This window comes from Leucoraja erinacea, chromosome 1 (assembly GCF_028641065.1).
Source record: "Leucoraja erinacea ecotype New England chromosome 1, Leri_hhj_1, whole genome shotgun sequence".
Lineage (NCBI taxonomy): Eukaryota > Metazoa > Chordata > Chondrichthyes > Rajiformes > Rajidae > Leucoraja > Leucoraja erinaceus.
In genome coordinates this window covers 55,912,873-55,926,301 of record NC_073377.1, presented here as the reverse complement: position 1 = coordinate 55,926,301, position 13,429 = coordinate 55,912,873, and the positions used below count along the sequence as shown (strand labels likewise).

General features: G+C 43.6%; 1 protein-coding gene across 1 annotated transcript in view; it reads right to left on the bottom strand.

Moving 5' to 3' along the window:
• Positions 1 to 13,429, bottom strand: part of LOC129697020 (coagulation factor XI-like) — a 58,839-nt gene that overhangs the window by 43,977 nt on the left and 1,433 nt on the right. Inside the window, exons 2-6 of the mRNA XM_055635217.1 lie at positions 13,342 to 13,429; positions 6,487 to 6,646; positions 4,289 to 4,395; positions 1,034 to 1,193; positions 436 to 545 (exon numbers count right to left, since the gene is read on the bottom strand). The exon at positions 13,342 to 13,429 is cut by the window's right edge and continues 23 nt beyond it. Of these exons, the coding sequence (XP_055491192.1) occupies positions 436 to 545; positions 1,034 to 1,193; positions 4,289 to 4,395; positions 6,487 to 6,646; positions 13,342 to 13,411 (607 nt within the window). The 5' untranslated portion in view covers positions 13,412 to 13,429. The remainder of the gene's footprint in view (positions 1 to 435; positions 546 to 1,033; positions 1,194 to 4,288; positions 4,396 to 6,486; positions 6,647 to 13,341) is intronic.

Here is a 13,429-nt window from a genome sequence, read left to right as displayed (position 1 = left end):
TGCAAGATAAATAGATTGCTACAGGAGGGGATCTTAATTTGTGGAGAATTGATGGGAAAGTGGGTGAATAAAAGAGGATTACTCTAGGATTAATGTACACACCGTTTCTTGCTGGTTAGAATGGACTCGGCCATCTACTGCTTTTATTGCAATTGGTAAAATTGTTAAAAGGGATTCACAAAATGCAGGTAAAAAAGCTCTCATGTCACTATTGAGAATTATGGTAAAGTGTGTGCACTACATATTCACACATCGTATTGTGTGGATTCATTAATCTAGCTGTTTTGTTAGACCACATTGCACCTTTCTTAACTGGATAAAATAAAAACAGTTATAATGCATAACGAAGATGAAATACAGTTTTTTGGAAAGGAATTTACATTGATAGTTAGTTTCCATTTCACTGTTCCCTGATTGAAATAATTGTGGACATACCTAAGTTATTGAACCCACATTCTCTTAAAGGAAATCCAGATACAACATTCTGAAGAGTTCTTATTGTTGATGGTGTTCCTTCTTTGCTCTTCTTCAGATAGCAAATATAGCTAAAACAAAACAAAAAAATTAACAGAGAGTCAAGAAATTGCTGATGCTGGAATCTTAAGCAAAACACAAAGTGCTGGAGTAACTCTGTGTCAGGCAGCATCTGGAAAGGGAATGGGAAGGCAATGTTTCGGGTCAGGATCCCTCTTCAGAGTGATTGGAATGAATCATTTCAAGGTTTCAAATATTTACAAACCCACTAAACATATTTTCACTCTTTTTGAGGTATCCAAGTCCAAAATGTTTATGAAATCATCAAATATTTCAGCACACGGTTTCTCTGCAGCTCCCACTGTGAATTAAACTAGTCTCTTGAACTGGTCGTGCATGCTGCAGAGAAGCTGTCATCTTTGGCAAACATTTCTACTGAGTTAAAATAAATGAGTAATAATTGCCAGAAGGAAACAATAAATAAAAGTCCATGAGTGCCATCCTCCAGACAAGACATTAGAGATATTTTTGTCTCTTGCATGTGGATTGTTTGACTCACCGCTGTCGGCTGTTTTGATATAACCCATTTGCGAAGGTGTAAAACTGGCAGTCCGGCTCCTCGGTACATTCTCTTTGACAGATGTGCTCATCCTCCACTAGGTACTGACGGTAGTCATTGCCTGGGAAATCCAGACCTGCAAAAATGGTTGTAAAACAAGCTGGGAACAAAGGGGAAAAGGAGCAGATGAATAACTGTAAAATAAGAAATAGTTTTAATAAGAAAACTATTTCAATAAAAAATATACAACAATGAGCTTAGAATCATGATTAGATTTAGAACAAGTGTACATAACATAGTTTTACCAACACCATTTGAAACTGTGAATCATTCAGCTCCTTTACTGGTGTCACACATCCTGGGCTTTTACACCCATTTACATCCTTACGTTTAGGGTCAACCCCTACCTTGCTTTCTGTTTTCAGTGGCAGGACAAGCAAATAATATGAATCAGCCATAGAAAACCTGCACTCTGTCCAGTTGCAGAAAAAATGTACTATTCACAGGATAACTGTACACAAATGGAACAAAAAACCACTACACTTTACTGGGAGAGGTAGTCATAGAGTGATACAGCGTGCAAACAGGCCCTTCAGCCCAACTTGCCTTCGCCAACCTACACTAGTCCCATCTGCCAGCTTTTGACTCATATCCCTCTGAACCTATCTAATCCATGTACTGTCTAAATGTTTCTTAAACATTGCGATAGTACCTGCCGCAGTTACAAATGTAGGCACCTTGCAGTCAGAAACAGATGAATTCATCATGGGAACAAGGACATGGCAGATCAATTGAATAACTACTTTGGTTCTGTCTTCACTAAGGAAGATATAAATAATCTGCAGGAAATGGCAGGGGACCGGAGGTCAAATGAGATAGAGGAACTGAGTGAAATCCAGGTTAGTCGGGAAGTGATGTTAACTAAATTGAATGGATTAAAGGCTGATAAATCCCCAGGGCCAGATAGGCTGCATCCCAGAGTGCTTAAGGAAGTAGCCCCAGAAATAGTGGATGCATTAGTGATCATTTTTCAAAACTCTTTAGATTCTGTAGTAGTTCCTGAGGATTGGAGGGTAGCTAATGTAACCCCACTTTTTAAAAAGGGAGGGAGAGAGAAAACGGGGAATTACAGACCAGTTAGTCTAACATCGGTAGTGGGGAAAAATGCTAGTCAGTTATTAAAGACGGGATAGCAGCACATTTGGAAAGTGGAGAAATCATTGGACAAAGTCAGTATGGATTTATGAAAGGTAAATCATGTCTGACGATTCTTATAGAATTTTTTGAGGATGTAACTAGTAGAGTGGATAAGGGAGAACCAGTGGATGTGTTATATCTGGACTTTCAGAAGGCGTTCGACAAGGTCCCACATAAGAGATTAGTATGCAAACTTAAAGCACACAGTATTGGTGGTTCAGTATTGATGTGGATAGAGAACTGGCTGGCAGACAGGAAGCAAAGAGTAGGAGTAAACGGGTCCTTTTCACAATGGCAGGCAGTGACTAGTGGGGTACCACAAGGTTCAGTGCTGGGACCCCAGCTATTTACAATATATATTAATGATTTGGACGAGGTAATTGAATGCAACATCTCCAAGTTTGCGGATGACACGAAGCTGGGGGGCAGTGTTAGCTGTGAGGAGGATGCTAGGAGGTTGCAAGGTGACTTGGATAGGTTGGGTGAGTGGGCAAATGCATGGCAGATGCAGTATAATGAGGATAAATGTGAGGTTATCCGCTTTGGTGGCAAAGAACAGGAAAGTAGACTATTATCTGAATGGTGGCCAATTGGAAAAGGGGAGATGCAACGAGACCTGGGTGTCATGGTACACCAGTCATTTAAAGTAGGCATGCAGGTGCAGCATGCAGTGAAGAAAGCGAATGGTATGTTAGCATTCATAGCAAAAGGATTTGAGTATAGGAGCAGGGAGGTTCTACTGCAGTTGTACAGGGTCTTGGTGAGACCACACCTGGAGTAGTGCGTACAGTTTTGATCTCCTAATCAGAGGAAGGATATTCTTGCCATAGAGGGAGTACAGAGAAGGTTCACCAGACTGATTCCTGGGATGTCAGGACTTTCATATGAAGAAAGACTGGATAGACTCGGCTTGTACTCGCTGGAATTTAGAAGGTTGAGAGGGGATCTTATAGAAACTTACAAAATTCTTAAGGGGTTGGACAGGCTAGATGCAGGAAGATTGTTCCCGATGTTGGGGAAGTCCGGAACAAGGGGTCACAGTTTGAGGATAAGGGGGAAGTCTTTTAGGACAGAGATGAGAAAAACATTTTTCAAACAGAGACTGGTGAATCTCTGGAATTCTCTGCCACAGAAGGTAGTTGAGGCCAGTTCATTGGCTATATTTAAGAGGGAGTTAGATGTGGCCCTTGTGGCTAAAAGGATCAGGGGGTATGGAGAGAAGGCAGGTACAGGATACTGAGTTGGATGATCAGCCATGATCATATTGAATGGCGGTGCAGGCTCGAAGGGCCCGAATGGTAAGCTCCTGCACCTATTTTCTATGTTTCTATGTTTACCTCCTCTGGCAGCTCGTTCCATTCACCCTTTGTGTACAACAGTTAGCCCTCAGGTTCCCATTAAATATTGCCCCCCTCACCTCCTCGGTTCATGCCAAACATGAAGCCAAGTTAAACTGATTTCCTCTGCCTGCACGTGATCTGCCTGCCTTTCATTCCCTGCTTACCTCTGTGTCATTCTAAAAACCACTCAAGTACTCCTATCATATCTGCTGCTCCTCTCATATTTGCACTTACACACATTGATTGAATGGATTGGAAGATACTGCATGGAAACAGGCCCAATACCAGTGAGGCCACGTTGACCATCGATCACCCACTCACACTCCTTCTCTTATCCCACTTCAGCATCCACTCACTACACACTGGGTGCAATTTACTGAGGTCAATTAACCTACAAACCTGCACGTCTATGAAAAATGGGGGAAAACCGGAGCACTCAGAGGAAACCCACGGCGGTCACTGGAAGAACGTGCAAACTCCACACAGACCACTTAAGTCAGGATTGAACTTGGGTCTCTGGTGCTGTGGAGCAGCCGCTCTACCAGCTGTGCTACCGTGGTGCATTATCATAAATGAACTTGCAGATTCTTATCTTGCTAAGAACACCTAGTGTAACTTCTCAAAAATTTACTCTTTCTTTGAAATACTTCTCATGGAAATAAGATATGTAGCAAACACATAGCATAATTTAACAACATGATATCAATGTTTTACTCACAGCTATATGCCGGGCAGTCCTTGAGGGAATAGCCTGAGACAACATTCTGTAATTGATTTTTAATGGTTGGAGCTGCTTCAATGTTCTGTTTAAGGTAACAATAAAATCTGAAACATAGCATGAGAATCATACTGTTAAATTCTTCATATTATTTTGTAACTGTAAATCGAAACACAATTCAGTCTCTAGAAATCTGAAAAAAGGCAAGAAGTCAGGGATATCTCAGGTCAAGCAGCCTCAATTCAAAGACAAATAGAGTTTACATTTCAGGTCAAAATCATTTCATATGAAGGTCCCAGAGCATTTTTGTTTGAAAGAGCAAGACTAAGATCACATGAGTTTAGTTTAGCTTAGTTTAGAGATACACCGAGTCCACGCCAATCAGCGATCCCCATAAACTAGCACTATCCCACACCCGAGGGGCAATTTCAGACATCTGAAGAAGAGACTTGATCCGAAATGTCGTCTGTTCATTTAACTTCACCGATGCTGCCTGACCTGCTGACTTTCCTTAGCAGTCTGTTTTTGTTTTATGCTTATTTTGCTTTGTTTTTTTTTATTTTGCAGGGGGAAGAAAAGGTTTGGGATGATTTACAAGTGGGGAATTGAAACTGTCTGTTTAATGGATAACCTGTTCATAGACATTTGCTCCAGAACTGAGCTTCTTTGCTTTCACCTTCGCCTCCTCCTGCCCTGCTGCTGCTGCTTGCTTTCCAGCTGCTGTTTATGGCTGTGATCTACTGATGATGAACAACTATAGACACAAAACGCTGGAGTAACTCAGCAGGTCAGGCAGCATCTCTGGAGGAAAAGGAACAGGTTACGTTTCGAGTCGGGTCCCTTCTTTAAGTGAACAACTCTTGGCTTGGTGTGGACAACTCTTGGCTTGGCTTGGCTTGGTGTGGACAACTCTTGGCTTGGCTTGGCTTGGTGTGGACAACTCTTGGCTTGGCTTGGCTTGGTGTGGACAACTCTTGGCTTGGCTTGGCTTGGCTTGGTGTGGTTCCAGAACCGCAGGATGGGTACAACGCAACTCCAATAGAATGCACAGGCAGCAAAGACATGGAGGTTGTGCCCAACATGGTGGCACAGAGATCAGTGCTAGAGCAACAGTTACTCACCAGCTATTTATTTGTTTTTTAAGTTCTTCAGCACCAGCAAAGCACCCATAATAAACTGTAAAGAGCTAGAATATATCTGGCATTGATTTAGAAACATAGAAACATAGAAAATAGGTGCAGGAGGAGGCCATTCAGCCATTTGAACCTGCACCGCCATTCATTGTGATCATGGCTGATCGTCCCCTATCAATAACCCGTGCTTGCCTTCTCCCCATATCCCTTGACTCCACTAGCCCCTAGAGCTCTATCTAACTCTCTCTTAAATCCATCCAGTGACCTGGCCTCCCCTGTCCTCTGTGGCAGGGAATTCCATAAATTCACAACTCTCTGGGTGAAAAAGTTTTTTCTCACTTCAGTCTTAAATGACCTCCCTTTTATTCTAAAACTGTGGCCCCTGGTTCTGGACTCGCTCAACATTGGGAACATTTTTCCTGCATCTAGCTTGTCCAGTCCTTTTATAATTTTATATGTTTCTATAAGAACCCCCCTCATCCTTCTAAACTCTAATTTCTATAAGGTTGTATCACAATTCCATCAAATAACGTGCAAGTAGATTAAGTGGTTGTAGGAAGGTCTTTGTGTTCCTGTACAAGATTTAAACTGGGGCAAGAAGCTCCATCATGATGCTGATGTTGTATCCAAATTGGATTCTATCATCACGAAGAGCTACTCTAATTATGCCTTTGCTACTTTTTATTGCCGAGCTTTAATATAAATATAATATTTCTTCATTTTATAGGCGTCATTGTCAGGGCCAAAAATTAGTCCACACCCATAAACAAGCTTCAGAAGGTGCTGGTGGCTCATCTACTTAAACCACTGCACTTTGTATGGTGAAGGTAGTCCTACTATGTTCATGGTGAGATCTATGACTTTGACTGTGAAAAATCAAGGGAAGGGTGCAATAGTTCCAAGTCACAATGACGTAAAACTTGGAGGGGAACCAGGAGGAACTGATGTCTCCACAACCTGCTGCCCTTGCTGTTCTTGGTGATGCTGATCATAGTTTAGGATGCAATGACTTGTCATCACTTTTTCATATTCCATTGAGAGTTCTGAATGAAGTTGTGGATTTACCTTCGATGGTCCGTGTTCCAGTCTCTTGTCAAATAGGTGAAAAACTGACAGCTTTTATGCTCGGTGCACAACTTTTGACAATAGTTGGCATCTGGGGCAAGAACTGACTTGATATCATTTCCAGTAAAATCCACATTTACAGTCAGCTTTTGCTCACATCCTGCAAAGAAATTAGATTCATTTATTTTGTATCAATTATCTGTAAAGAAATTATTATTTGTTGACTAGTCAGGATAAACGTCTCTCCCCCACCCCCTTCACTCTCTACCCCACCCCCTTCCCTCTCCCCGCGCCCCCCCCCCTTCCCCTACCCCTCTGTCCCTCTTCCACCACTCCCCCTACCCCTCCCTCCCCACTCTTCCACTTCTCTCCCCCCCTTCCCCCTCCACTCCCTCCCCACTCTTTCCCCTCTCTCCCCCCCCCCTCTCCCCCCCTCCCTCCCTCCTCTCCTCCCTCCCCATCCCCCCCTCCCCCACATCTCTCTCCCCCATCCCCCTCTCTCACCCCCTACCTCGCTCTCCTTTCCCTCCCAAATCTGTCCCGTTTCCTCCTCCTCCTCCTCCCCTCTTCTCACCCCCCTCTCCCCCCACCTGTGTTTTTGGGGGTGGTTAATGTGAGTGTGTTGCCGCAGCCCCCCCCCCCCCCCCCCCCCCCGCAAACGCCGTTGGGGAAACAGACCCAACGGGTCTGCACTTGGTCTAGTTTATTCTAAAACACAATTTGTAAATCAATTTAAATATAGCAGAAACTGTAGCATGATCCACATTGGATCATCACCATTGCATCCATGAGCTACAATGCACAGTTAACTTACCTCTTCATCTTACAATGGGAAGTTAATTTATCACCAATGCAGTGAATACCAACCATAGAACCCAGGCTTCACCCAGAAGATAAAGGGATTACTCTTTATAATAATAGGTCCAATAATCAGTGTCAAGTCATGTCATGTTTTTACTCATTCAAACAAGTTTGGGCCTTTTAACTTTGCTTTCATTTCCAATATGGATTTGTAGCTACCAGGAAAGACAGCTTATCATAGCATCTCTCTAAAATGGCTGTGCATGCAATCTTGATGGTCAGAGCTGTTCCCATCAAATGCTTTAACACGCTGCCATTGTTTTCATAGAGCTCTCTAAAGAGGCTTTCTCACGGGGCGACTTGACGCAAGAGGTGACTAGAGTTGAACATTATGGGAACCTCGTACGATAACCGTACGGCATTCGTGGACCACCGTGGACCACCGTGGCGCTAACGGCAGGTACTCGTGTAACTTATTGACTCGGGAGAAAATTCAAGCAAGCTTCAAGCAAACATGCAGTAGTGTTCCTGTAGTCAGCTACCCATCAATAGAGCTGTCCTGCCACGGCACACTCCCCAATTGTGAATTGTAGTAAGCGCAGAGATGGCCTCTTTGCTCTTTCCCACTGTATGTGCCCGAGTTAACTTTGAAACGCTTCATTGGGACCATTTCTGCCTCGGTTGCACCACTTCTCCATGTACCTAGTATTTATAGTGTGTGAAAAAAAAGTTACATCATTTGTGCCACGTGATGATTTAACTACACTTCACAGTTCACAATGTTCATTCAAGATTTAACGGGAAAGCTCGAGAGACGGACAAGTCACTCGCTCAAATAACAGAAATGCCGAGTACCCGTGGGAACTCTTTATCTACCCCCCGTTATATCGTGTGATATCGTGCTAGACCACGACCACTTCACTCTGGTTACATCTTGCGTCAAGTCGCCCCGTGAGAAAGCCCCATAATGAATTCCAATTCTCTGTTGCTTCCCCAGAGGCCTGAAAATGTTCCCCTTCATTTATTTCTCCAAATCCTTTGTAAATGTTATTAAATTGACTTGGACCAGTTTTTCCAAAGAGAACCACTGGCTATTCAGTTTGCCTAGACTTTTGCCCTTGCTCACCTCAGCAGCAGCAGCAGCATGTAGCAGAAGTATGGAAACACTAAAATCCTGAAGTCGGCACATTTGATCACTTGCTCTGCCCCTCAACCTCATCAAACTTAAATCAAAAGGTATGTTCAGTATTTGTATATTTTTCTCTTTTTCTCTGCATTCTTTATTGGATAATATACTTTAAATAAAACTATCAGCCTCCTACACTAACGCCAATGCACCTCATGCCAAGTAATTAAGTCCTAACCAGCTAACTCTTTCCCTGTAGCTCAGGCCCTCAAGTCCTGGCACGTTCTCATAAATCTTCTCTGCATTCTTGCCAGGTCAATGTCATCTTTCCTACAGTCGGTGACCAAAACTGAACACAATACTTCAAGTGCGGCCTCACCAACATCTTGTATAACTGAAAGGTAATGTCTCAACATCTATGCTTAATTCCCCGACTGTTGAAGGCCAGCATGGCAAAAGCCTTCTTCACCTCCCTAACCACTTGTGATACCACTTTCAGAAAACTATGTACTTGTACTAGTTCCCTCTGCTCTGCAAATACTCCCTAAGCCCCTACCACTCACTGTGAAGATCCTGCCCTCAATTGTCAAAAATTCCTAAATTGCAACATTGCACACTTATCTGATTAAACTCCATTGGCTATTCCTCAGCCCACTTGCCCAGCCTATATATCTTGATAATCCTCTTCAGTCTACGATACCAACTATTTTAGTGTCACGAGTGAACTTACTAATCATGCCTTGTATATTCTCATCAAAATCCTTGAAATAGATGACAAACAGTTCATGACAAAAAAAAAACAGGATCAGCCAAGGGAAAAAGAGGAGAGGGGGTTGCATTGTTGGTTAAGGAGGATGTGACGGCAGTGGTCAGAGGTGACATTACGGACGGTTCATCGAGTGAGGCTATATTGGCAGAGCTGAGGAACAAGAAAGGGATGATCATCTTGTTGGGGGTGTACTATAGACCCCCCGAATAGTTAATGGGAATTAGAAAAATAAATATGCCACGAGGTTGCAGACAGCTGCAGGTCAAATAGGTTTGTTGTAGTAGAGGATTTTAACTTTCCCAATATTGACTGGGAAAATCATAGTGTGAAGGGTTTAGATGGGGTGCAATTCCTCAAAAGTGTTCAGGAGGGTTTTCTCAAGCAGTATCTAGAGGCCCCCACACATGAGAGGACAACACTGGATCTAGTATTGGCAAATTGGGATGGGCAAGTTAATGAAGCGTGTGTGGAGGAGCCTTTTGAGACCAGTGACCACAGTTCGATTAGGTTTAAGATATTTATGGATAGGGACAGAGTGGGCCCATGTGTTAAAATCCTCAACTGGGGTAAGGCCAACTTTGAGGGTATGAGAGAAGGTCTCGCACAAATTGACTGGAGCAGGTTATTTGAGGGGAAAGGAACATCAACCAAGTCACCCCTGTGTGGAGCCACAGGAGATGGACAAGATCCTCAATGAGTATTTCTCCTCTGTATTTATGTAGGAGAAAGACAGTAGGACAGAAGAACTTGGGGCAGTCAATGGAAGTGTCTTGAGAGCAGTCAGTGTTACCTTCAAAGAAGTACTGAAGGTACTATCGTGTATGTAGACAAATCTCCAGAGCCTGATCAGATATGTCCGAGGACATTGTGGGAAACTAGAGGGGAAATTGCAGGAACCCTGGTTGAAATTTATGCATAGTCCTTAAATACAGGAGAGGTGCCAGAAGACAAGGTTTCGTATAGTAGGCTAGATCGCATGGGATCCAAAGAGAGATAGATAAATGGATAGCATATTGGCTTCATGGAAGGAAGCAGTTGGTGATGGTGGAAGGTTGCTTCTCGAACTGGAGGCCTGTGACTAGTGGTGTGCCTCAGGGTTCGGTGCTGGGCCCGTAACTGTTTGTCATCTACATTAATGATTTGGATGAGAATATACAGGGCAAGATTAACAAGTTTGCTGATGATGCAAAAGTGGGTGGTTTTGCAGATAGTGAAGATGGTTGTGAAAATTTGCAGCAGAATCTTGTTCAATGGCCAGGAGGACTGAGGAATGGTGGATGCAATTTATTACAGAGAAATGTCAGGTGTTGCATTTTGGGACGTCTAACAAGGACGGGACCTTCACAGTGAATGGTAGGCCTCTGGGGAGTGTTGTAGAGCAGAGGGATCAAGAAATGCAGGTGCATGTTCCTTGAACGTCGAGTCGCTAGTAGATAAGATGGTCAAAAAGGCTTTTATCACTTTGGCCTTCATCAATTAGATTCAAGATTCAAGATTCAAGATTCAAGATTCAAGATTCAATTTAATTGTCATTTGGACCCCTTGAGGTCCAAACAAAATGCCGTTTCTGCAGCCATACATTACAAACAAATAGACCCAAGACACAACATAATTTACATAAACATCCATCACATCGCTGTGATGGAAGGCCAAAAAATCTTATCTCTCCACTGCACCCCCCCCCCCCCCCCCCCCCCCCCCCGATGTCAGAGTCAAAGTCAAAGCCCCCGGCTGGTGATGGCGATTGTCCCGCGGCCATTAAAGCCACGCCGGGTGGTGCGAGGTCGCACACCGGGTCTTGGTGTTAGAGCCCCCGGCGTGCGCTCGCAGAGTCCCGCGGCCATTCCAAGCCGCGCGGGGCGGTGATGTCAGGCCCCACTCCAGGAGCTCTTCGACCCCGCAACTCGGGCGGGAGAAGTCGCCGTTGCGAGAGCCCTGAAAAGCGGTCTCCCTCCAGGGACCCGCGGGCTCCCGATGCCGCCGTCCGCCAGACCCGCAGTTGAAGCCTCCACCAATCTTCGGAGCTCCGGCCGCAGCAGCGCAGCGCTCCACCACCGCTCCGACCCGCTCCGGTATTGAGCCAGAAGCCCCGCGACGGTGAGGTTGTATCGGTTGGCCGAGTCCAAATTTAGAGTATTGAGTTAGAAGTTGGGAGCATTCACATCTACAGTTGTATAAATGACAATTGGTGAGACCGCATTAGAGTATTGTGTTCAGTTCTAGACACCATGTTATAGACAAAATATTGTCAAGCTTAAAAGATTTCAGAGAAGATTTACGAGGATGTTGCCAGGATTAAAGGGTGTGAGTTTTTGGGAGAGGTTGTGTAGGCTGGGCCTCTATTCCTTGGAGTGCAGGGGGAATGAGGGGCGAGAGGTGTACAAAATCATGAGAGGAATAGATCGGGTAGATGTACAGAATCCCTTGCCCAGAGTGAGGAAATCGAGGACCAAAGGACATAGTTTTAAGGTGAAGGGGAAACGATTTAACAGGAATCTGAGGGGTAACTGTTTCACACAAAGGGTGGTGGGTGTATGGAACGAGCTGCCAGAGGAGGTTGGTGAGGCAGGTACTATCCCAACATTTAAGAAAGAGTTAGACAGGTAGGACAGGTTAGAAGGGAAATGGACCAAGTGCAGGCAGATTCAGATTCGGATTCAGATTCAGATTCAATTTTAATTGTCATTGTCAGGTTTGGAGGCATTTAGCATCTCCCTTGTGCACCAAATGCAGGTACGCAAGTGAGGACCGGAAAGTGTTCCTCGACCTGCTGGTTCGGGACTTGTTGTAAACAGTCCCGGTGTGGGCAAGTTGGGCCGAAGGGCCTGTTTCCACACTGAATCATTATTTGACTCTAATTCAAGAAGTGCCCTGAAAATCTTTGGTTTTGATTTAACTATGAATTAAACTCAGCGACCTTTGCAGTTCTGAATAATTGTATTGATGTCATAATTGTAATAATGAAGGGAATTGCGTGGGTTATAAAATACATGATTACAGTTATGAAGTCTACTTTTAATACTTCAGATTGTATTATATACTAAGAACGTTTCAACTTTAGTTCAGTATTCCAAATAATGTTGCAGAAGTTAAATACAAATTATGAGTTTGGCATCCTAGTTTGCGAATAGTGAGCATTTTTAAAAAATATAATTGGCTGCCTAGTTGGTGAATGTTCAATGTTTTCTGAGTGTGTGGAAGTGGTCCTCCAGCAAACAAAGAACTGAAAACAGATGGAGTTCCCTTGGTCCTCACTTTTTATCCCACAAACCCAGCATGCAATCCTTCACCATTTCTGCCAGCTGTATGTAGTTGAGGCCAGTTCATTGGATATACTTAAGAGGGAGTTCACCACGGCCCTTGCGGCTAAAGGGATCAGGGGGTATGGAGCAGGTACAGGATACTATGGATGATCAACCATGATAATTATGAATAGTGGTGCAGGCTCGAAGGGCTGAATGGCCTACTCCTGCACCTATTTTCTATGTTTCTATGTTTCCTACCACCAGTGGTATCTTCCCCACCCTACCACCAATCCCCACTTTCCATATGACCATGGCCTCAGGGATTCCACGGGTGACTGCACATCAACTCCCCACTCAGCCCTCTCCGAGCACTTTCCCCTTCAACACTTTTCCCTTCATCTCCTCTCTCAACACTATTCAGGAACCTAAATGTTGTACCCTTTATCCTTTGTTTGTACTCTGTGGGCAGCTAGGTTGTATTCATGTAGAGTTTTTTCTTTGACTGGACAGCACACAAACAAAAGCTCTTCATTGTACCTCATTACACGTGACAATAATAAACTAAACTAAACTGAAGATTCTAAAAGAGTGAGTTGTAAAAATATCTCTGAGGCACATTGACTGTTGCAGAAATACCAGCAAGGTTTGGTTCTTCGCTCCATAGATGCTGCTGCACCCGCTGAGTTTCTCCAGCTGTTTTGTGTACCTTTGGTTTAACTCAGTTGTCTCTATGTTGTAATTCTTGAAACAAAACTCTTGAAATTCTTAATTCTTGAAACAAATGTAATTTTAACTTCTCTACCCAAATGGGAGATTGTTAAATTCCATGAAAAGTCTTTCCTCTCGAAAAGTTAGTTTTATTAATTGACTTTTAGCAAATATCAAACCTTCTCATGAAAGATAAAACAACTTACCTTCAATATCTTGTGAAAGAAATTCACATACACCCACCGTAAAGCAAACAAGATATATTAGACTCTTCATTCTTTTGCTGTTCAATGC